The sequence below is a fragment of the Narcine bancroftii genome, chromosome 4 (assembly GCF_036971445.1).
Source record: "Narcine bancroftii isolate sNarBan1 chromosome 4, sNarBan1.hap1, whole genome shotgun sequence".
In the NCBI taxonomy this organism is placed as follows: Eukaryota; Metazoa; Chordata; class Chondrichthyes; order Torpediniformes; family Narcinidae; genus Narcine; species Narcine bancroftii.
Genome location: NC_091472.1, coordinates 24723644 through 24749018, shown reverse-complemented (window position 1 = coordinate 24749018; position 25375 = coordinate 24723644). Strand labels below are relative to the sequence as shown.

The 25375-nt window shown below is 39.4% G+C and overlaps 1 protein-coding gene across 1 annotated transcript in view; it reads left to right on the top strand.

The window, feature by feature from the left end:
* birc6 (baculoviral IAP repeat containing 6) overlaps positions 1-25375 on the top strand; it is a gene marked incomplete at its 5' end in the record, with an annotated part of 290465 nt that overhangs the window by 236543 nt on the left and 28547 nt on the right. Inside the window, 4 exons of the mRNA XM_069936120.1 lie at positions 12472-12673; positions 15432-15577; positions 21294-21404; positions 23763-23980. Coding sequence (XP_069792221.1) covers positions 12472-12673; positions 15432-15577; positions 21294-21404; positions 23763-23980 — 677 coding nt within the window. The remainder of the gene's footprint in view (positions 1-12471; positions 12674-15431; positions 15578-21293; positions 21405-23762; positions 23981-25375) is intronic.

Below are 25375 nucleotides of genomic sequence, written 5' to 3'. Positions count from 1 at the left end.
TTCAGTCATTTTCAAAATAATTTCTACACATTCCCTATGATGCTCCCATTTGACTTGCTGCAGATTTCAAAATGCTCAAGGATGTAATGGGTATATCCAAATTCATATATTCACTTTAGTATTTACATTTATTTTCCTTTCCAGTTTTTAAGAACATGCCAGTAGAAACATTTCAATTTGCTTTTGAGAAGGCTTTTGTTCTTAATGTTGTCAGTAAAAGATTTTGTATTTCTCTAAGAAAGATATGCAAAACTGCTCATCGTTCAAAGGATTCTTCCAGTCTTGCAGTTTCTACTAAATTAGTTGCATCTGTAATTTTCACCTCCGGTAATATGGTTTAAAAAAAATTGTAGAAACACTTTCATAACATAAGTGATGACAGTCTCTTTAAGAATGAACACTGGTATTTTTTAAAAACCCACTATAACCGTTCTTAAATTTCGATGCAGTCATGCCGTTTTTTAAACACTTGACCGAGTGAGAAAAAGGAACTCCTTACCCCACACTTCCTAAGGGATGAAAGTGCATCAACATGTTCTCGATTCAGATTTGGTGCAGCTTCAGTGTTGTGAAATGAAAATCATTTTTCAGTTGTAGAAATTTCAGTGTTTCAGAAGCAGCTACAAAGCATTGGAAATCCCCTCTTGAAGCTAAATGATCTGGTAAAGATGATCTCCTGCTGTATTGATCCTCGGGTCTTGATGTGGTCTATTTTTAAAGAGACTGAAGGTTTTATTTAAGCCAACATCCAATTACGACAGCAACTTTTCAGTGGCAGGAAGCTGGAGTACCCATGGCAGCCGCAGTCAGAGGGTGCTGAGAGATCGCTCCACTTTTTCATTCATGCACTGAACACTTTCTTCCAAAGCTAGTACTCGGAACAGGGGTCTCTGACGACTTTGTGCAGTAAACTCATAGGTTCAGTTGCAGCTGAATAGTAGAGCCTTCGGTTGGAAGTAAAACATTTGCTTTGTCTTGAGGCGCAGACTGGAACTCACACTGCACAAAGGTATGCATTTGCAGAGACCTTTAAAATGTTGCAGAATGGTGAATTGCAGGTGGAGATTGTAATGGGCGGCTTTGTTCCTTGCATTACTGCAGTCTTGTGGTGATCAAGTATACACAGCATTGAATAAGGCAAGAGCTTGCAAACCACCCAGGCAAATTCAGTGCAGCCTGACAATAGAGGTGCCGTTATCAAGCAGAGTCTTTTTTTTTCCAAAATTATTTACCTTTATTTGCTAACTAGCTGCTTCCCATGGAAGGACTGACCGATGGCCCCCTTTCCCCCACCCCCCCTTCACTCTTTACAGTTAACGATCTATAGAAATGTTGCTGCAGCCATTGAGAAAGATCTAACGTGGATTAACAAAAGAAGTTTGTAATCTCCTTCAAATCTGGTCACGGGTGTTGCGTTTTTGTTATTGTAGACAGGATTAAGGAAGGCAGCCAAAAGGAATTGCATTTTTAAAACAAGGAGGTTTTGATTACACAATTTGGTGGAAGAAAGATGACAGTGACTAGTTTTACACTGACAGTTGGAGCAGCTAGTCAATGCTTTGTCAAATGATAGGACAGTTTGTAGGAAAGTGTTTCATGTATGGTGAAGAAAGCTGGCAATGTGGCAGTCATGCCTTTCAAGGGAGCAATATGCTATTGAAAATTTTACTTTTATGTATGCATTGGATTTTTGAATTCTACAATTAGATGAGTATTTTGCAGTGAGAACAGAACAGGCTCAATATATGAGAAATTAACTGTGCAGCTTTCTAAAGATTTTTTTTTTCCAGAACCGTTAAAATCCACTTTCCCCATCCCACCTCTTGAATAGTGTACGTTTTACTGGCACTCTTGCCATTTGGCACAAAATATTTTTGGTTGCAACAAAAATCTGGGGAATGTGTTCTCAGTGCTACTAATATTTTTAAAAGAAATTTATGGTATCAACAGCCAAAATGATCTGATGTAAAAACCTATGACAGACTGGATCTATTCATTGCATAACTATTTCTGATGGCAAGTAAATTAAATTTTATTTTATTCATGCTTGTAATAATTATACATTTTCAAAACACTGGCAATTGTCAGAAACATACAACATCAACAATGGAAAATACTAGGCCTCTTTTGGTAAGATTTATTTTATGGAGCTGCTTATGCTGGGACATAATTTCAAAGAACCTCAGAAGACTGGGTATTTGGCATAATTATTCAAAATAATACTTTTTTTTAGCTTGAGCTGCATAACACTTCAACTCATGAGTGTCTTGAAAAATAGCATCTACTGATTCTTACACGTCAGACACCCGAATTCTGCCTTAATCAAATAATTCTTTGCCTTGATTCAAATATTTGGCTTTTAATATTTCATACAAGCTTAATGATCTTATTTTAAAATGATGCCCTATATATTGTTATGCAGTTGTATAATTTCCATTCTAGCTTTTTGTATCTTTTAGGTTCGTTGGGGGTGGGGGGGAAGCTTCTGGTCAGAAAGTTCTTTTTATATCCTCTTCTGAGCTAACAACTCATGCGTTTCTTTAACTTTTTTGTCACTCTCTTCCAATTTTCTTTTTAAGTCGTTCACTTCCATTTCTACCGCCATTACACGTTCTTCCACATTTTCTAATCTTTTCCCTACATCTGTCATGACCAGCTCTATTCTACTCACTTTTTCTTCTGTACTTTTCATTTTTCTTTTCATTTCACTAAATTCTAGTGTCAGCCATTCTTTTAATGCTTTCATTTATTCTTGAAAATTTTTTAAATCTATGTACTGTCCATTCATTTTACCTCCTATTCCTCTGTGCAGAGCTTGGTGTTCTTCTTCTGTATCTGCTCTTGGGTTTGTGTCTTCTATTTCTCTTCCTTGTATCTGTGTCTCTTCTGACTTTCTTGTTGAGGTGCTTGTCTTAGTTTGTTGGGTATTTTTTTTTCCATGGTGTCTTGATGTTGGTCCTCTTCTTCGGGGCTGGTTATCTGTTGTGTCTCTAGTTTCCTTTTTTCTTTCTCACCCCTCCCGTTCCCGTTGCTTTCTTTATCTTCCAGCTGGGAGCCCTGCTGTCGGGCCTCTCTCAGCTGTTTGTGCTGTGGAGTGAAACTCCACAGCTGGTCCCCCTCCCGTCGGTGTTCTCCTTGTCGTGTGCAGTTGCGCATCCCTGTTTGGCTCCGTGAGCCATCTTTGCAGTCCTGCATTCGGTAGGTTGCGTCCCTGCGGGGTTTCCACTAACCTCGCGGAGTGGGCTCCTCTTTCCACAGCGGGTCCCTGCTTTTTTGTGCAGGTAAGGCCTTCAACCTTTCTCTTCCGGCGTCTTTCTTTCTTCTTTTCTTCCCATTGTTTTTGGCTTTTATTTCTTGGGTGCCATTTTCTCCACACCTGATTTGTGTGTCTGCAGCTTTGCGTTTTTTTCACATTTTTCCTTCTTTTCTGGAGAGGGCTGGTATTCTCCTACCGCCCACTACTCCATCGCGTGATTCCTCCCCTGGTCAGAAAGTTCTTAAGAGTTTCTATGGAGCTTGAAGTGATTTTATAGATCTGAGCAAGGAAGCATTTCATGGGACTAGCAATTAGAGAGCCTGGTTTCAGTTAAATGTCTTATTCAAAAGGTCTGCCTCTTCCTGTGCAGCACCCATTAGGATTATATCCTCCATTAAATGCTCAACCCTCCAGACTGGGATTTGAACAAAAAGAATGTATGTGAATTTGAAATTGCAGGTAGCTCCAAGGGAAAACGGTCTCTCAAAGTTGGTGATGATGGATCCATTTTTTTGTCGCTCCCTAGCCCCATACTTCTGGGGCACAGGAGAACCCTGCATGAGCAGCAGAAACAACACTATTTCATAGATTCACCCCCCCCCCCCCCACAGCATGTATCACCTGCCCCATTTATGGTCAAGCCCTTGGTTTACCCACATGTGCTCTATGAGCCAGTCAAGAACCCACAAAACCAGAATGGTTTCATCCTTAAACCCAAAGGACTGCCTAATATGGAAGGATTTCATATTCTGCTTTTGCCTTCTGTGCTATCCACCAATTACAAGAACAGCCATTGGTAGTTGTATCGCAGGGTTCATCTGAAAGGCAACACTCTGACAGTGCAGCATCATGGGAACACACAGCATGGTGACAGGCCTCTATGGCCCACCTCATCCATGCTAACCACACTGCTTAACTGCACTCATTTTATTTGCTTGTATTAGACCTGTTTACCTCCACTTTCATATCCAAGTACCTTTTACAGATTGTAGCAGCTGTTTCCACTTCCTCCTCTGACAGCTCGTTCCAAATATTGGTCATCCTTTGTGTTGACATCAATAAAAAGATCTTTAAAGAACATTTTTAATAATATTTCTACCCTCACCTTAAATCTGTTCCCTCCTGCTCTGAACTATGAACATGTCACAACATTTGTTGTTCTGTGGCAGCCTCACAGTGCAAACGTTAATATAAACTGCCTTCCAAAATAAATACAAATAGTGCAATGCAAGGTCAAAGTAAGGCATTGTCCGCGCTTCATTGTTTATTCAGGAATCTGATCGTCTTTTGGCTCCTGTACCCTTTGCCCGATGGTGAAGAGGGCATGGCCTGGGTGGTGGAAGTCCTTGAGGATAGAAGCTGCTTTCTTAAGATGCCACCTCTTGGAGATATCATCGATGGAGTGAAGACTGGTGTCTGTGATGTCGCAGGCTGATTTAATAACCCTCGAGCTTTTTTTTTCCATCCTGAGCATTGCAACCTCCATACCAGTCAGTGATATAACCAGCTAAACTGCTCTCCATGGTACTCCTGTAGACGTTTCGAGAGTCTTAGGTGACATGCTGAATCTCCTCAAACTCCTCATAAAGTGCAGGCACTGGTGAACCTTCTTCGTTATTGCTTGAACATTGATGCTCCACGACAGATCCTTGGAGATGTTGACACCCAGGAATTTAAAGATCCTGAGCCTCTCCACTGCTGAGCCCTCGATGAGGACTGATTCGTGTTCTCGGACTTCTTCCTGGCCTGAGAAAGAGATCCTGACTATTCTATCTACGTCTCATCATTTTGTAGATCTCTGTAATGTCACCATTTGCCTCCTATGTTACTGTGAAAATAAACCCAATCTTTCCGAGATACACGACTCAACCTTGCAACATTTGCACTGTCATTCTCTGTCACAACCTCTACACCTAACTAATTTAAACCGTCCTGAGAACAGTAGCAAGTCTCCCTGTAAAAAAAAAAATCTGTCCCCTTCCAGTTCATTTAAAACTGGATCTCTTCACCCAGGATGCCTTTGCTCAGAGGAGTTGCCAATGTCCTTAAAAACTGAAGCCCTCTCTCTTGCACCAGCTCTTTGTCAAAACCTTCATATTCCTACCCTCAATAGCACATTGGCACTGGGAGAAATACTGAGATTAGAACTCTAGAGGTCCTGCTGTTGTACTGCAAGACCCCCATCTTGCCCATGTTGGTACCAATATGGACCACCATTCTCTCCTTTCAGAATATTCTGTAACACCTCCTAGACATCCTTGACCCAAGCATCAAGGAGGCAATGCACACAGGACGTGACAGAATCCCTTCCATGGAGGCCATTGGTGAACAAGAAAGTTCCAGTGGGATAGTGTAGATTTTCAGGGTTTTTAAATTTTAAATTTTGAAATCCAGCACTGTAACAGGCCGTTTCAGTCCACAAGCCCATGCCGTCCAATTGCACCCAATTAACCTACAACCCCCCCCCGTAGGTTTGAACAAATACTGATTGCCAGAACCCCTCTCTGCACATTTTTTCGCATGTCTGTCAGATTTTAGACATTCCTGATGAAGGGCTCAGGTATGAAAGATTGACTGCCTTTTACTTTCTGTAGATGGTGTGTGACCTGCTGAGTTTCTCCAGCACTTTTGTGTAGTGCACTAGGAGTCTCCAGGTGGCGCTCATGGAGTGAACACGTTTTGGTTTTTGCTCCATAAAATATACTATTTTTAACCTGTATCCACCTTTGAACTAACTTCACAGAAGTCAGAAAGATCTTTATTATTTCTCTAATTATACTTGAGTCTGAAAATTTTGAAGAAATGACTGAAGGAAAAGCTACACGAGCTAAAACCCGGGCAGAAGAAGGTGACGTCCGAGAGAAGAAACAACCAGACATTAAACTAAGTGAGATGACCTTCACTGACTTTTTAAAATTCTTTCGTGATGAATTCAAAGATGTTTGTCGCAAAAAAGACCGAGCTGAACTTTGTACAGCTTTAATTGCCTCAGAAGCTGAAACCAAAAAACAACATACTTTAATTGCAGCTCTTCAAACTGTGTAGTGCACTAATGCTAATTTAATTTAATTACTTGCATTTTACATCCCATCTCTTGTCACCCTGGAGTTTGAGCCAGCACTTCTTGACCTCAGGTACTCATCCAGTAATTGAACCTCTTTGCTCAAGCACCACATTACAAACTCCCTTCCAACCATTGTCCTTGGGATCGCTGATTTCCATTGGCTTTTGGTTACGCAAGGCCTTAACTTTTCTCCTTATTGTAAAATTCTGGCAAGGTTTCACTGTTCATTATCTCTGTATTCTCCTTTAACCATGTAACTTTCATGGCTTTGTGCAATCCTATTCTGGCCTCTTGATCGTCCCGAAATATAATATGATTGTAGTTTTAAAAAAATATTATTTAACATCGGCATCCCTTGAAGAGATTTTGCAGAGCTTTGCAGTGGACAAGAGTGAAAAACGAAAGTGCTGAACAAGGTAAAATGTGATTCTCTCATGTTCACCCACACCTTGATGAAGGGCTCAAGCCCGAAATGTTGGTGATGTGTCTTTACCTTGGCTACATAAAGGCATTGTTTGACCTGCTGAGTTTCTCCAGCATTCGTGTGTTTTTTTTTTCACTTTATCACAGTGTCAACAGAATCCTGTATTTTACCTCTGGTAAAACATGAAAATGAGTGCAAACTTTTGCATTTTACTCATATTATCAAGATTGTCACTATTTACTCTGTCTTCAACTGCTTAAGTACTCTCTTGCCACCTCCAGGGTGTTTTTTTCAAACCTAAATCCCTGACCAAGCTTTTGGTTGTCTTCATTAATATTTCACATGGCTCCGTATCAAATTTTGCTAATACCTCTGTGATGTGCTGTGGGTAAATGATGCTGTAAGATGTCAATTGCTGTTCCTCTAAACTGAAGGCTTCATAATCTTTGAAGTAAGTACAATATTCAGGCCATTCTGGAACAAGAGCCGAATGGTATATAATGGGTAAATGTTCAATTGTAATATCAAATCTTCAGTTAGAATTAACTTTGTGTTTTGAGTTCTTTTCGAAATGGCATGAGTTGAATCAATGTTTTTTAATAAATTACTTTGAGAGAGCAATCATGAATCTGGAGGTCAAGTCATTGGATATATTTAAAGGGGAGGTTGATAGTTTCTTAATTAGTTAGGGAGCCAAAGATTACAGAGAGAATGCAGGAGAATGGGTTTGAGAAGAAAAATACACCCTCCATGATGTGAACAGAGGAACGAACCCACTAAAGCCGAATGACCTGATTCCGCTCCGACATCTTGTTCTCAGATATTCTTGTCCATTCTTTTGAGATATCAGTAGCCTGAAGGATGAGCTGCAAGTTTGTAAATTGACCTGATTGATATGATCAAGATTAAATTACTTTTGTATTGAATTTTTTTTTAAAGCTAAAATAATATGATCAATCACAGGCATTCTCTGAATGTAGCATTTCTAGAAAATAATGTACCACTTTATGCGAATACAAGAACTGATTTACTTTTTTAAAAAAATACAATTTAATGATTGGCTCATCACAAGAGTTGGGTGATTTTTTTTTTCTCCTATACATTAATTTTTATAGAATAATCATTATTTGTTTGAGCCCCAGCTGTAAACCTTGCTTTGAGTGTATCTGCCCCCTTTAGTATGTCTGATAATTAGTTTATAATATCCCAGGAGCAATTATTTCACGACCACAGAATATCCCATTGCACTTCACATCCAAGGGCAGTTTGGAAACCACATGGCAGCTAACCTGTACACTGAGGACTTTAACCATATCTGTCTTGGTGATGCTGATTGAGAGATCAAGTAAACTCACTGCTCCTCTTAAAAGTGGGGCCTTTTGATCTTTGTATGTTCACCTCAGAGCAGATGAGGCTTTAAAAATCCATCCAAAGATGGCACTCCCAACAGTATGGATTCCAGCGGTATAGAACTTGGATTTTGTCTTTTGGTGGTGCCATGCCAATATGTTTATCGGCCTAACCATTGGAAATTGTCTAACTTTAAAACTAATGATCTATTAATGCCTTACTCCAATTTCTATAAATTAAAACTCCAAACGTCACATCTGCACTGTTTTTGCTATACCACCAATCAAGAGTGTGTTTTGGACAACCAGGCCATTTTTGTGCCTTAGTGACTGCTAAATTTCCATACCTTCCTTTTAAATGAATAACACTTTTTTGGCATTGATCTTGTCTACTTTCTTGGTGTGTGGAGATGACCAACTCAGTCCTTTTTGAGCTACTAAAGTTACAGTTGTTAGGAAGAAGCAACTCTGCCACGTTGCAGTTTTGAGGCGCAGTTACATCAGCTCCTTTTATGAATGTTTATTTTCCCAGTTTCCAGTACCATCCAAAGTTCTGACTAATATAGCAAAATAAGGTAACGATTCCATTATTGTCATGTAATACTACATTTAGAATGTAACATGTATGAAATTCTTTAACTTTTGTCTTCCGTAAGGCAGGCAGAGAGTTTCCACTTTGACCCGCGCCCCTCACAGAAACCTACAGCACCTGGTGTTCCTCGGCGGTCTCCCCTCCAAGTGCTGACCAGTCCTGAGCCTGCTTAACTTCTGAGATCCGACAGTCTCAGGCGTATTCAGGCTATTAGGTGCCATGGATGGAATGGATTGACTGTAGGAAAATAAATTAATATTTTAGCTGAAGAAACCGAAGTATTTGCTCAGTATATTTTTACATCCCTTTGCCATGCCTGATATTGATGAATTCGTGTTGAGATTTTCATTATGCATAAGTTGTGGCAGTAAAGCTAATTAAGTTGGACTGTAGATATTGAAAAGTTTGGAAAGAGAAGTTAGTGATGGTCAATATTACCTATTTAAAGGGCCATCTTGGAGGCAACATCTGTGTATTAAGCAACATTAAATTATTCTTTGGTGTTCTTCACTTTGAAGAATGATCATATAAACCATTTGGGGCTCTACCATGTTGAGTGCAATTGATTCAAGGACTTTTAATATTCTACAAGGATCCACATGTGGCACCAAACAATATGCTCATGTCCAGGTTAGTTTGGAGACATTATTGTTCATAAAATGCGATGGCAATGAATTGGTTGTTCATTCTGCAATCGTCCCAAAATAATTGAAGTATTTCTCCCTCGTGTCAACTGAAGCTAACTTGGATTTTCTAAATTTAAAATTTCCTGCCTCTCGGGTCCCAGAACTTGCTTAAGGGTGTGTTTAGGTGTAGGGAAATAAACTGATTCTGTGGTAAATGCATGGGATCAGTGGCAATGAGGAAAATAACTGATGAACAATGCATTGTTGATTTTTGCACATTATTCCTTTCTTCTCAAGAGAAATAATTTTATTTGACAAAATTTCTGATTGATAACTTCCTTACATAGACGTGATTGGGCTTGTATTCATTGAATATAATATAAAAAGGGAGAATTGTAACAAATACTGACACTGAACCTGCTTTGGGTAACTAAGAAAGGGCAAATGGAGAAACTTGTGGGTTGAGCTACATCAATGGTAGAAAAGGAATGGTCAATGTTTCAGGCTGTAAATCTTCATCACCAGATAGTGGAGAGCATGAAGAGGACAGGGAGGGTGGGATTGACTTTTTTAAACTCCCACTGATGCTGCTCAACCCCTACTCTTTACAGGAAAGATATAGAAGGTGGAGAGGAGATGTTGCTTGCATTGCACCACATGCCTTATGATACAAAATTGACTAAACTAAAATTGTCTCTTAGAGACAAAGGATGAGAGATGACTTAATAGAGGTGTATAAGAGTTTGAAGGATATCGATAGAGTGAACAGCCTTCACCTTTTTTCCAGGGAGGCAGTAGCAAATACCAGATGACATCTATTTAAGGTGAATGGAGGAAAGTTTAGGGAAGACATCAGAGGTTTTTTTTGGTTTGTTTTTACACAGAGTGATGGGTTCCTGGAATGCATACAACAGCGGCATTTAAAAGATCTTATATAGGCACATGATGTGAGAAAAGTAGAGGGTTTTGGGTGTGAGGTAGGGAAGATTTAGATGGTTGTGAAGTAGGTTGGCATAACGTCGTGGGATGAAGTGTATGCACTGTACTGTAATGTTCTATGTATTTATATGGATTCTGCCAAGATATATGGATGTCCCAATATCTGCCATTGTTGGAGATGACCTTGGTGTTTGTACTGCAGGTTGCAGGTCACACTTTATCAGTTGACCTGACTCCACCGACCTTCTATCTATCGCCCTCAAATTTCAGACTGTAAAAGAGTAACATTTAAATGTGATCATTGTGGAGCAACAAAAGTGCCTGTAAAATCCAAAATATTCCATGCAATAGTTTAATGTTTTTTGCAGTATCTGTCTTTATTCCACCCAAAAATAAGTCAACTGGTTGTAAGTGGTTTGGCAGCAGATCTAGGCAAAAAATATTGCAACATTAATCATCAAAATACAGCAAAATGTATTCAGATGATTAGAAAGAAGGCAGTAAAGTGCATCGATGCACTAAGCTACACATAATGCTCCATCCTTTCATGCTATTAATTTTAGAAGGCTGTGAAAGAAAAAAAAACCTGTGTTTGCTATATTTTCTATCACTGTTGTTTGAAAATAGTGCAATATTTTCAAAGGGCAACTTTCAATACTAACTCAGATTATGTCAACCAGCCAAAACTAATTAGAAATCTTGCAAGGGATATGCTGATGGTAGTCAGAGTAAAATCAATTTGGGGCATTCAATGCAGCAAAAAAAAACCTGGTGAGATGGCAGAAATGGGTCTTGTATGTTATAAAAAATTGAAGCTGAAGGGAAATTTTAGTTCCACATAAAAAATAGCATTAAACAATTTAGGTAACTTTTGTGTGTTGTCATTTAAAGAACTGAGATTGAATGACAAGTATATTTTTTATATGGTATAAATATGAATGAGTTGCCACATGGATTTTCCCCAAAATGCTTCATTTTTGAGCTCTGATTTTGTTCTGGCTTTTGTGCCTTTTGATACTTTAGTTGCATAACAATAATTGATGGAAGGATCGTATCTTTCTGCCAGTTAATTATTTGACAACTCAATGCAACATTTCAATACCAATTTGATATTTTCCATTCCTGTTAAATTCCTACCATTTCAACTGGCTGTTTTCCATTGTATTGATCATGTCCATGCAATATAGTGTCGCCTACAGCTTTTCCTGTACTTGATGAGCCTGGATCTGAATCCAGCCCAGTCAGAGGAATAGAATCCTGACTAATATGACTGTCAAGTTACAAGGAAAGGACCTGGTTGTTCTCAACTTATTTCGTAGTGGGCTACAGAATACAATTCAAATTCAAAAGTTAAATGCCGGAATAGAAAGGGGGAAAAAATTGCATTGATGTAATTGTAAGAGGACGAGAGAGACAATTTCCTGAGAGTGAAGGCATTAATGTGAACAGAGTAGAGTGAATGAAGTTTGTCATATACATCTACAATGTATAGAAGCGTTGAAATTCTTGCTGCAGTTGCTGTACATAAAGCATACCAACAGCAATTTAAGTATTATTAATACATAAAAGGAAGAATAAAAATACTATGAATGTGAAGGGATAAGAAAAAGAACAAATATTCACAAGAAATGCAGATGCTGGAAGTTTTGAACAAACAATGAGAGGCTGGAGGAGCTCGGCAGGTCCACCAGCATCATGGAGAGAAGTGGTCAGTCGATGTTTCCATTATCTGGCAAACTGATGTCTATCTTGTGGATGTCAGATGGTACCTTTCAGACTACTTCATAATCGTGCCCCAAAACAGGAGCCCACTAACCATTAGGATATTATCTCCTATATCATTCCAGATTTCATTGCTTTAGATGGTCTCTCCAACAATTCCCCATCAAGAAGGCTTTGGGGTCCTCTGTTTCCTGAACATAGCTAAGTCCAGTCCCCTGTTACTAACAGTGTGCTCTGCTTGGTAGAACTAATTCTTAGCATTCTCTTTCAACTCCTCCCAGAGTCTCAGTAAAAAGTCCCAACCCAAAACTTTGACTGATCATTTCTATGTCATGAGTGCTGATTGACCCGTTGAATTACTCCTGTTTCTCACTGTTGCTTTGCATCTAGTCCTGTTTGTGAGCTGAATTAAATTGTCTTGGTAACTTATTTGGAAGGATTCCTGTGCTGATGTTTCATACGTTAATGTGCATTAATTATTTTTATTATTTATTTGCAGTGTTAGACATGGCTAGGCATGTTCCCCTATACAGAGCCCTTTTGGAGTTGTTGCGTGCCATTGCTTCATGTACTTCCCTTGTGCCCCTTCTACTGCCTTTATCTGGTGATGACAGCGAGGACGATGAGGAAACACAGACTTCTGTCGGCACATTACTGGCAAAAATGAAAACTTGTGTGGATACTTACACCAACAGATTAAGGTATGTTCTGGCTGCAGTGATAATGACCGCTTTGGTTCAAAATGATGTTGTCTTGGATTGTAGGAAAGCTAGAATTATCAGCCTTTGTGCTCTAATATCAAATCTGATGAACATTTTTTAAAAAGCATATTTTTAAAGAATTAGAGGAAGTAAATGGACTTTAAATATTTGCATATTGGATGCCATTGGGGAATTGAGTCTAGTCCAAAATGTGCAATTCAGTTTTCATCTCCATTTTGGTATCTGAATGATTGAGGAAACAATTATTGTCACTTACCTGAAACTCTTGCCCCACTCTATCCTTTTTGGATGCGCAGTGTTTCCTCTTAATCAATTTTTCAATCAGGAATGAACCACTTTCCATGTTTTTTTTTGTTTGCGCACCATTTCTTTTATGTTTGCTGAATGAACACTGTTTGTATAGCAGTGGAAAGAATGATCACTCGGGTATCATAGCTGCTTTATGCAATATCCCATGCTGTGTCGTTTGCTATATTCCACTAAATTTCTCCTCAATAGCAGATAACTCTTCATTTGTAGAGCTTAAAATACATTAAAGAATTAAGGGCCAGTGTGCCCAAATAATTCTTGTTTGTAGCCTGTAAATGAAACCCAAGGCAAAAATAAAGATTATGTCCAGAGGATTGAGATCGGCTTGTATGGTCAGAGGCTATTGTTTTAGTGTGAAGTGCTTCCTTTAATTTTCCAATGTGAAAATTATCTTTGTGTCTCTGCAACTTGATGTTATTTGGATTTGAGTGAGATTTTAACACTTATTTACCTTCCACCCACCATAAAATGCTATATCAGTCATTCAATTTGTCAGTTTTCTACATAGATTTGATGTTCTAACACAGATTGCTGCTCTGTTTAAACTTTGGACAAAAATTAACATCTTCGTGTTTGACCTGACACTGTTGATTAACAAATCACAGGCTCTCTCATCACAAATCACTCGATGTTTAACCGTCTCTTTTTTAAATTAAATTTTAAAATCACACGATTGTGCAATACATTTCTGAAGTCCACAGCTCTTTCATACACTAATGAACAACGAGGTGGTTCATTCCCTTAATTCCATTAATCTGATTATTAACTGAGGGGAGACAGTAAAGCCAAGTGTATTTTCCCCCATGTTCCACTGTGTATGAATTGGTTGTGTTGTGGTAAAGGATAGGTCTCTATAAAAGCTGTCTGCTCTTTGCGAGTGCTTTTCTAACTGGCTAAACTAGCTGAAAAGAGAGCAAATGGTGCGATTTAAACTTCAGCCTTGTGGGAATCCAGAATTCTATTACAGATGGTAACTTGATCATGTCCTGTTTCATTTCTTGTTATTTCACTCTAATAATATTGAATTCTTGTTTCCATTAACTATTGGCTGCGCTTGATGCAAAAATGAAGATTCAGAATCACTAACGTATATGTCAGTGACATTTTGATACAAAAAATAGATGGAACCTTTCATAATTTCATGTTTTGAGTAATATTCATAAATTGCCTACAGCTTTTGTGTCAACTATAAAGCTGATGACTTCTTGCTCTTCCATACTGACCATGCAGCATGAGGCAACTTATTGTTTCACAAATTGGCATTCAGCTGAATATCGTTATGGATTTTTGTTCCAATATAAAGACTTGTTGATGCAGATTAATTGTTCCCTTGGCCAGGCGATGAACTACTAAAGAGGTGCAATAATATTTCAATGTTAACTAATTGGAAGCAGATGCACACAGTAATAAAACTGGATTACAAGCATTTTCAACCTATAAATATGCCTGTCAATCCAAATTATTCATTTGTTTATTTACTGGGTGTTAAAAATATTTCCTACATTCCTCTTGCCACATCTCATCTATCAAATGAAGTGACAATATATTTTTGAAGTTTTTATCCAGTTGATATGTTTGAATTTAATCCCAAATGAAATGATCAATTCACAGTCTCAATATGATACCAAGTGAGGTTTTGACCCAAGACATATCACAATTATCAATCTAAGAATTAGACACCTCATGGTAAACATTTTTATATATCGAGCTGGTTGTTGCATTGAAAGGATAAATTTAAAACACAGTTAAGCAAGAAAATGAGGAGATGCTGGGGTTGAGTGCACTACACAAAAGTGCTAGAGAAGCTCAGCAGGACACGCAGCATTCATGGGGAGTAAAAGTCAATCAACGTTTCATGACTCAATTGTTAGCATATTCTTCCATCATGTTAATAAACCTCAGTCCTAAGCATTCCTTGTGTCATCTTTTGGTTCCATCAACATTTTTCAAATTCCCTTAAGCTAATATCCTTACACTCCCTCCCTTGATGCAGACATTTAAAAGACTTGCCACCTTGGCTGATCTTGCTTGACACTCCATTCTGATTTTGATCTCAGCAATGTAATACCTGGGACTTAACTTATTCACATTTTAAAAGAGTTCCTCCCATCCTTTAAACTTGCCCTAAAAAATAACTTTCAAATCTGTTATCTGATTTGATATTCTGATTTGAATGCAAATAGTAACACATTTTTGGAAAAGGCACTTCTTTAAAATGCACAGTTTTGAACAATTTTGCATCACTGTTGGGGATGATAAATTTTACCTGACAGTGATAACATTGTTGCGAACAATCTAATTATGGGAAAGGATAAAGTTGTTCTATGGGTTGGAGTAGGTAGATGCATAGTCACACCATTTGAGGAATATGTTGTGAGCACTTTTTACATTTTACAAGCCTGTGAGTGTTCCTTGTCCTTTCCAACAGATCGAAGAAAGATAAAAGTAAAGCTGGATCCAAGACTGATTCAGCAGAGGTAGAATCTGAGGGGCTGACATTACTTGTACCTGACATTCAACAAACTGCTGAGATTGTCCAAGTGGCAACCACCAGCCTACGACAAGCAGTACAAGGTAAACCTATCTACTTCATCAATTAACGAGAGGTAGTGCTTGGCAATGGTTTGAATTTAAGGTTAATTTGACCCACTAGGGTTTTGTTAAAAAGCAAAGCTTGCATTCTTAATGATATTTTCTCAGCATATTATTTCGTCCATTGGAAGTAAGAAAAGGGAGAAGATCTTTCAGCCCCTCGGGCATATTCCATAATTCAAATGGAAAATAGCTGATTACACATTCCATTCCATCTTCATGCCCTTTCCACATAATTCTTAATTCCCTTTCTGTTGGAAAATCTGTTTATCTCTGTCTTAAACATATCCAAGTTTAGACCATAGCTTTCTGCAGCAAAGAGTTCCAAAATTTATAACTATCTGATAATAGAAAATTTTCCTCATCTCTGTCTTCAATGGGAGCCCTTCCCTCTCTCTCTTGTTGTGGATTCTCTCATGAGGAAAAAAAACATCGTTTCTGCATTGACTTCATCTAGCTCCCTTAAAAAAAAGCTGGTTTTAAGAAGATTGCACCTTATTCTTCTAAACTGCATTGAGTAGAATCGTAAACTTTCCTTCTAAATCAACTCTTAAAATTTTGTTGAATCTTCTTTGAATTTCTGCCAATGCAATAACTTTTCTTAAATAAGGGAATCCAGAAAAGTCCACAATAGTCTGGACATGTTTTTACCAATGTTCTATGCAATTGAAATAAGAATTCTCTACTTGTATATTCCAACTTCTTGAAACATGGGCCACTTTTCCCTTTTATCTGTATGCACAAGGATCCTAGTAGTCTTTTGTTCTGCAGCTTTCTGAAAATATTCTCCATTTTAAAAAAAAATACAGATAGACTCTTGGGTTACACAGGACTGGTCTAGGGCAGTGGTGTCAAACTCAAATTCTCCGAGGGCCAAAATTAAAAACTTGGACTAAGTCAAGGGCCGAACTAAATATTTATTGAAAATTTTCAACAACATCTGTATGTTTTCTCTCAACATATGTAATGTTAAACTTTTTCTTATTAAAATAAATGTTTAATAATAGTTTTGGTTAAACTCTTTCCATAAGAAGCATTAACAAATAAGAAATAAAATATTCAATAAATAATATTTCTCTCTAACCTTTAAGCCAAGGCTCGCACGTTGCCGAGAAGCATGCCAGGGAGCAGAGATCTGCAGGGAGCCCTCCCCAGCCCAGCCAGCAAACCCGAGTGGCATCCCCCCCCCCGCCCCCTCTCCCTCCTCCGCCCCCGCCTGCCACAACCGCCGCCAACAACCCAAGGAGTCCCCGCTGGTCTCGCCATCTCACCGGGAATACCGTGAGAGCGGTGGAACTCGTCCGCGACCTCCACCCCAGCGGAAAGTCCGATGCCCAGCAGCACCCGCCCACAGATGAAGCTCAAGGAGATGCGGAGGTGACCCACCACGTCCAGCCACATGGAGCTAGGCGGCGCGTCCGTCGTAGCTAGGCGGCGGGTCCGTCGGAGCTAGGCGGCGGGTCCGTTGTATCGGCGCCGCTGTGAATATCTAATTAACGTTCCTGTTAACTATATCGGTGTACTGCTGTGCCTGCTGTGGAAGTGCTAAAAACTACTAAGGTAGTGCCTGCTGGTGTGCATGTGCTATACTTGCGCGGCGGCCAGTGGGCCAACTCCAATATATATTTAATATGATCTTGCGGGCCAAATATAATTATATCGGCCCGCGGGCCAGAGTTTGACATGTGTGGTCTAGGGTATTCCTCAAAAATTATCCACATCTTGATTTTCCAGAATGTGAGGTTGTTTCCTCTTCCCATGTTCGGGGTAAAAAATGTTTTTTTTAAAGAAATATTATGTAAGAGCACATTCCACTTCATTTTCTCAAATTTTGGGCATAATTTGTGAATTATTGCTGTAAGATGGGTAAGGCTGTACTCTCAAAATTAACATCTTCAAAATTTGCCATGCTATACTCCTTTTGTCAACTTTTTGCCATCTTCTCTGAACTAATTGTATTCTTCCCACTACTTGCCTGCTCACTTATTTTTGTCATCTGTATGTTTGCCTACTGTATATTTGCTTTATTTTTTCAAGTCAATAAGATGCATTGTAAACAGTCGATCCCTGTGTTTCTCCACTGATCACAGGTTGCCAACCAGAAAATGACCCTGTTGACCATAGTTGCTGCTTCTTGACTGTTACCCATTCCCCTATCCTTGCTGACCTGTTATCTTTTTTGATGTAACCTTTTATGAGGCTTCTTGCTAAATATTTTCTGGAAGTCCAAATTTACTACATCTACTCTTCCTCTCGATCCTCCTCAAAAAACTCAAATAAATTTGTCAAATACAGGTACACAATCCTTTATCCGGGCATCTAAATTCCGGAAAGCTCCAAAAACTGGCAAGTGGGGAGAGAGACGGCAGTGCGAATCAGGCAGGCGAGGGGGAGAGACCGGCAGCATGAGTTGGGTGGGCGGGAGACCGGCAGCGCAAGTTGAGGTGGGGGGGGGGGAGAGACGGCAGCACGACTGGAAGGGAGTGGGGGTGGATACGGCAGCACAATTCGAGTGGGCTTAAATCTGGCTTTGGAAAAATCTCAAATTTCGGGACACACTGTCCCCCAAGGGTTCCGGATAAAGGATTGTGTACCTGTACTATTAATCTTTCACAAAACCATTCTAATTCTGCTTCTTTAGATTAGGATTTTCTAAAACCATTGTGGTTACCTGTAATTAATTTTTAACATTTTCTGACACTGGATGTTAGACTAAATAGCCTATACTTGTATGCTTTTTGCCTTCCTTTTTATATCGGATGTCATATTATCAGTTTTCCAATCCTCTGGCTTTCCTCCAGATTCTGAGGTTTTTGGATGATTCATAACACATCCATCCACTAGCACAGAAACCACTTTGTTAGTTGCAATCCATCCAGACCAACCTTTATATGATAATAGTTCTCTTGTGACAATATTTATTTTCTCCCCAACATTATTCAGTGTTGATGGAATATTTGTGGATTCTTTAACTGCTCTATTCAGGAGTTTGTCAGTCTCCATCATTGGAAATGTATTTAATTCACACGGATTTTTGTTTGATGTTGAGCAAGGACTTACATTAGGCACAATCTTCTGCAGAAATTATGATCAGGTGAAAAATGAATGTAAACCCTTTCAGTGGATGTAAAATTCAGTCAATACTTTCCCTTTAATCTAAGGGTCAGCTTCCAGCTTCCGCAGGAACTCCTCCTTCAAGGTATAAGTAAGAAGCAAGGAGGTACCTGAACGAAAAGACTAGGGGAGTAGGGAGGAAAGAGTGGGGGGAGGGGGGGGAAGCACAGGTAAATAGACAAAAGATTACAATTGGATATTGATAAGAGCACAGGAGAGGAAAGGTGAGAATTGATCAGAAGATGGTGTGAATGCATATCTGGAAGAAATGGGGATAGGGGAAGGAGCTAATAGAAACCAGAGAAGTTAATGCCATCAGGTTGAAGGGTGCCCAGATGGAAATTCCTTCAATTTGCAGGTGGTCTGTCTGGCAGTGCATGAGACCATGGGCATGTTGGGGCCAAGGATTGAAACAAGTTGCCACTGGGAGATTCCCACTATTACAGTGGACAGCAATGCTGAATGAAGTGACCTCCCAGTCTGCATTCAGTCTTTCCGATGTAGAGGAGACCACAGCAGGAGCACTGGATGCAGGAGATGACCCCTGCAGATTCATGAGTAAAGTGTTGCTTCACTTAAAAGTTCAGTTTGAGGCACAAAATGGTGATGAAGAGGAGGGTGTGGGCCTAAGTGTTGGATTCCTTGCAGTTACTGAGATGGGTGCCAAGGGAGGAATGGATGCAGACTGGGAGATTGCTTTGTTCGCCATCTTCTCTCTGTCTGCTACAAGGCCTTCAGTGCTGCATTCATCATCCTTTTCAATTTTGTTTTCAAAATGCCCATTAATCTTACACTTGCAATTTTGTTCTATTAACTGTTAATCCTTCCTCACAATTTCTCTAAACAGGGTATCTCTGCCCTCTTCACCCTCATTCTGGTTCCCCAACAGCTCTGGCAAACCTGCCCACTCAGATATTGGTCCCCTTTCCCTCTGTCTCCTTTCCTCTGAAACTGCATTCACAAAAGCTACTTCCTCCCCCAATCAATTCTCACCTTTCCTCTCTTGAACATTTCTAAATATCCAAGTATTGCCGCCTTCCTGATGGCCTGTGCTTCCCTCCCCTCCCCCATTCCTCACTTCTGCCCCAGACTTTTTATTCAGAAGCCTGCCTGCTTTCTGCTTACACCTTGAAGAAGGGCACAGGCCTGATACGTCGGTTATTTATTTTTGCCTCCTATGGAAGCTGCGAGACCTGCTGAATTCTTTCAACATTTCTGTGAGAATCTGATAAGGAATTCCCTTGCCTTTTTACTGATAAACCAGGAAGATGTTTGACTTGTGGCTTCGCCACCCCCCCCCCCCCCCCATCCCCCCTCCCGACCACCTCCTGTGCCATGATCTAAAGAATTCTGAAGTTAGTGATTGATTTGCACTGATAATTCAACCCTGGAGATATCGACGGATAAAAGCAGCTGTGGATATCTTTGTGCTTATCCCACCCCCTCCCTCCCACCACTATTTTCCATTGTTGATGTTATATGTTTCTGACAATTGCCAGTGTTTTGAAAATGTATAATTATTACAAGCATGAATAAAATAAAATTTAAATTACTTGCCATCAGAAATAGTTATGCAATGAGTAGATCCAGTCTGTCATAGGTTTTTACATCAGATCATTTTGGCTGTTGATGCCATAAATTTCTAAAAAAAATGCTAGTAGCTTTGAGAACACTTTCCCCAGATTTGTTACAGCCAAAAATATTTTGTGCCGAATGGCAATTATTATCACATTTGATTTTGCTAATTCTACTTTGAGGAGCAATTTACTTAAATAATTATTTTCTGAGCTGGTTGTTCACTTCTCCCATGTGAGAGAGGTTAACTTTAAGTGAAAGTCATTGTACTGCAGATCCCCAAGTCTTGTGTTGCCCGTGTGCATGTCTTGATGCCACTTCTGCAGTATCACAACTGAACAAGATCTTCCAGTGTCACGACACAAGCATCTCAAAACTGGGTCACTGAGCAGTGATCTAGTGTGGAAATCCCAGTCAATAATTTTGTCACTTTTCTGACCCAAGCAAAATCATACCAGCATCACACCAAGTAGCCGAAGAGCAAAGTAAAGGAGTTTATACTTGTCAATAAAATAAAAACCTGCAGATGTTGGAAACGTGAAATAAAAGCAGGAAATACCGGAAACACTCAACACGTCAGGCAGCATCTGTGAAAAGTTGAGATAAACTGTTCACTTGCACCTTGAAGATGGGCACAGGCCCAATACGTTGGTGATTTATTTTTGCGCAGCCTAAAACAGTAACTATGTTTCATTTTCCACGAATGCTGCCCAACCTTCTGAGTGTTTCCGTAATTTTCTATTCATTGTCAACTGGGCTCGATTATTATGGCGTGAGCTGTGGAGATTATTTGCATCTGGACAACGATGGAATTTGTAGCACAGCAAGGAGCTGTTTGATCTGCTGGTCTCTGCCGTTACTTGCCCCATGTGAGCATTCCTTTGGTTTCTCTTCTCCCACCTCCTGCCCATCTAAATTCTGTCAAGATTTCTTTCAATTCTTTAAGTCATTGGGGAAGACTTCAATAATGGAATTTCTGCAATACTTAATCCTGACCTCCTCCTTTCAGAAAAGAAAATAGCGGAATCATCAAAGAAAACAATGATGAGGCCAAGACCCTCGGCAGTTACACGCTCTTTAGAGGAAAAATATGTCGCTGCAATGAAAAAACTGCAGTTTGGTAAGTTCAGTTTAACATGTGTTGTGAAATGGTGTAATATTGCACTTTGCATATTGAGACTCTATTTGGGGGATTTCTTTAATAGGTCAATGAGCCTAGTTGAATAACTAATCTTGCCACATCTGCTGTGGCTCAGTGAACAAAGGGATTCATTCCATGGTGTTGCAACTAAATTTAGCATCTAAAACACAAAGGAACATAGCCAAGGTTCCATTTGCCAAAGGCTATCTGTGAACTGGATTGAAATTTTTGCAGGTGCAGATGCTGGCTGCATATGTATTTAAACTGACAGCAGATCTTTACAAAAATGGTCTTTTGAGGGATCTTTCAAAGACTGGTTAAATTGTGGAATTTGTATTTTTAACTAGTTATGCATGTCGAGTGATTGTGTGGCAGAATATTAAATTGGGGCAGTTTGTTTTTGGTATAGGTCACATTCAAACACTTTAAAACAGATCTTATTTAAAATGCTGGATCTCTGCTCATGCTAGACAGGCCGACTCCAAGAGCCAACTTCTCTAATGGATTGCTGTTTTGAAAAGCAACAGATGAAAGAGATCGGAGGAGGAGTTCGGAGCCGCAGTCTGTCTGGGAGTGGAACTTGCTGTTCTAGGAGGGTCATATGGTTTTGCAAGCAGAGAGAGTCAAACAGGGTTTTTATCTGAGTGAGAGAGAGAGAATTCAGTCCTACAGCAGCTGGGACTGGAACAGGACAAGCTGGCAAGCTTGTGAAAAAACCTCATTTGGAAGACAGGTTGTGACTGCTGAGTTCAGCCTGGTCAAGTACTTTGTGGTTCATGCAAGAGGAGAGGACTGCTTGCCAAATGTTTCACTTGAAATATGAGAAACAAAAAGGAACTCTGTGGTGACCTGAAAGAAAGAGGTTATCATCTGGAAAACGCTGATGGGGTAAGTTTCTTCGTCAAAACACTGACGTGGCTGATTCAAAGGAATCAGTTTGTGTCCGGCGAACAACAAATCGCTCTCTGAAAACCGACAAGAACCTTCCATTTACCTCTCAAGCATCAAAGCCTGGTGGACTTTATAACTGTTAAATTCTGTGCACAGTATAAGAATTGCCTGCAACCAGTGAACATGGAGGAATGAGAAGTGAGATTGGATTGTGAATCAAAGAACTTTTCTGAACTTACACACACATTCCATACATGTGCACTTAGAATTAGAATGGGATTAAGTTAGGTTAGTTAATTTAATAGTGAGAAGTTAAAGTTTAATCCTGTTTTCATGTTTAAAGATGATTAAAATCAACTTTTGTTTATGTAACCATTTGTCTTGGTGAATATCTATTGCTGCTGGGTTTTGGGGTCTTCTGGGCTCGTAACATTTTGCTTAGATCAAGTAGATCAGAAAAGCTATATTTCTTCTGTAAATAGAATTGATCAAATTCTTTATCTTTGCTGAATTGAATTTTAGTTTTTAATAATTTATTGTTAACATTTCTGCACTTAAGAATGTGGTTTGGTCAGTGAAGTTTTCACTGCCCATCAGCCAAATTGAAATCCTACATAAATACTGATCATCTTTTAAATATGTCCAGTAATGTGTTTCTTTGCATCTTTATACTTGTTTTTTTTTTATTCAAACGAAAGTTACTGCAGTTTTGTAATAACTAAAAGGTGGCTGGCTTCCTCTTGACATCAGCTTATATTGGGAACCATATTTCCTTTCTCACCACCCCCTTCCCCCATGTATAAAGCCTTGGAATTTTCACAAAATAAGTAGGAATGCTATTGTAAGAAAATGCCAGCAGGAAGAGATTCTCTAGAAAGATTGCAGGATATTAAATGAATATTAAAATATCTGAATAATACGAGAAAAAAGTGAACTGATTGCCGCTTGAAGGGATTGACAGACTTACTTACACAAAGGAAATTTTAAGAATTATTATTGTACAAATTCTTATTGTCCACTGAACTACAAATCACAACTATTAAAAAAAGATTTAGACTATCTAGGCTGAATGCACAGAGTATGCTTCCTGTCGATATGGAGTACTAAATGTTCCATTCACTTTGTGGCTGATAGAATGGTTATAGGTCTGAACTAATCTGAGGATTTTAAAATGTGCCAATTCAGTTCTGATGCATACTGATTTCATTAAAAACAAATACCCATAACATTAGTGCCAATGGTTTGTGGGAAGTTTTCTCCTGCAATTTCAGTGAAATATTGCAATGATGTTATTGGGAATTCTTTAATTTACTTGGAAAGGGTAGTTGGGTCAACTCGTCCCATTTCATTAGTAGGCCTTAACCTGTGGTCTGTGCTGGGAACTACCCTTGTTTGGTTTCTCTGTCTCTCATTGCCTGCTGACTCTAAAATTTTGTTTGCTTTTAGATACTGCTGAGATGGTCTCAGAAGATGACGACGGAAAATTGGTGTTCAAAGTAAACTATCACTACATGTCTCAGGTGAAAAACGCTAGTGATGCGAACAGTGCTGCCAGAGCCAGACGTCTTGCCCAGGAAGCTGTCACACTCTCAACGTCTCTGCCTCTTTCCTCCTCTTCCAGTGTTTTTGTGCGCTGTGATGAGGAGAGGTTGGATATCATGAAGGTCAGTGCAAGATGAAGAAGCTTCAAGAGAAGATTAAGTCTACACTCGCTTCAATCGCTTACCCTAATTTCTTCAAAATATTAATGGGCGCTGCTAACCCGTCAAGTCTGTGAAGAGTACTCCACCTGACCAATGAGACTGCCTTTGTCTGCCATGTGACTGATTCACAGGAAGGTTAACCCAACAAAAAGTTATCATTGGTGGGATTAAGGACTACAGAAATAGATAAGTGCAGGGATTTAAAAGCAAAAACGAGAATTTAGAAATCAAGACGTTGAAGTGAGAGCGCAGCAAACAGGGAGACGAACAAAATTATTTTGTCATAGTTGATGCAGGTGACAAGTTGTGACAGAGATCAGCATTGCTTTTTACAATGGGAGGGATAGAAACCTGATTGGAGGCCCTCAAATGGAATTATGGGTAAGAGTGTTGTGTACTTCATCGATAACTCTTTCAAGGAGTCTGGAGGGAAAGGAATTTGGAAATGGAATTCCACTTTACAGTGAGAGAAGAAAACATTGCAGTTTAATTTTTGTTAGTGAGGGGAATAGCAGTAGCAAATTTTGACGACGGAGAGCACTTGGGGGGGGAACTGTTCAAAAATGTTACAACCTGAGTGACGTCAAGAAGGACTGGTGGTCTCGTGAGAGAAAGAAATGGGCCTTCTTTGCAAAATGATCTTGTGGTGAGCCAGAGCAGGGAGGGGGATCTAGATATTTGACTTGGTGGGGTTTAGGAAATGATAATTGGATAAGAGGCAGAAGCGCCAGCCTAAATAATCTCAGTCTAAACGGCATCGAACTCCATTAGCTTGTAACACGTGTTATTGATGGCAAGCATTAAATTGCAGATTAACTAGGAATAATGAGCATCTTTAGCAAACAAAATCAAAGTTTGCACTTTGTGGTCCAGTGAGACAGTTAAAACTGCTAAAGCAGGTATCTAGTATTCCAATTCAAATCTGTCCCTTGGATTTATATGAATAGAGATGAGGGCTGCGTAGGGAGAATAGCCAGGATGCAAGAAAGCAATAATTTGTGTGGAAGGATGCCAGCAAAGATGAAATCAAAAGTGTAATTGACCAGATGAGTAGCTACAAAAAAATGTGACTAATGGAGAATCAAACTTTAGGCATTTCCATTGTTAATATTGCAAATGCAAGTCTGTTGGGGAGAAGTCCGTTTTATTAAAGATAGAAACAGAAGCAAATGGGTTTGAGAGTGGGAAAGTATTATTGATCTAAAGAGCCGTTCTCCAAGGGGGCCATAGAAATCCCTGGGGTCCACAGGACTGAAACCATAATTTTTTTTTTGTTTGTTTTTAATGTCGTTTGGTATGAGAGAAGAATGGGGGGGGAGAACAACTGAAGTTAACTGTTTCACAGGGAAGGGGGCC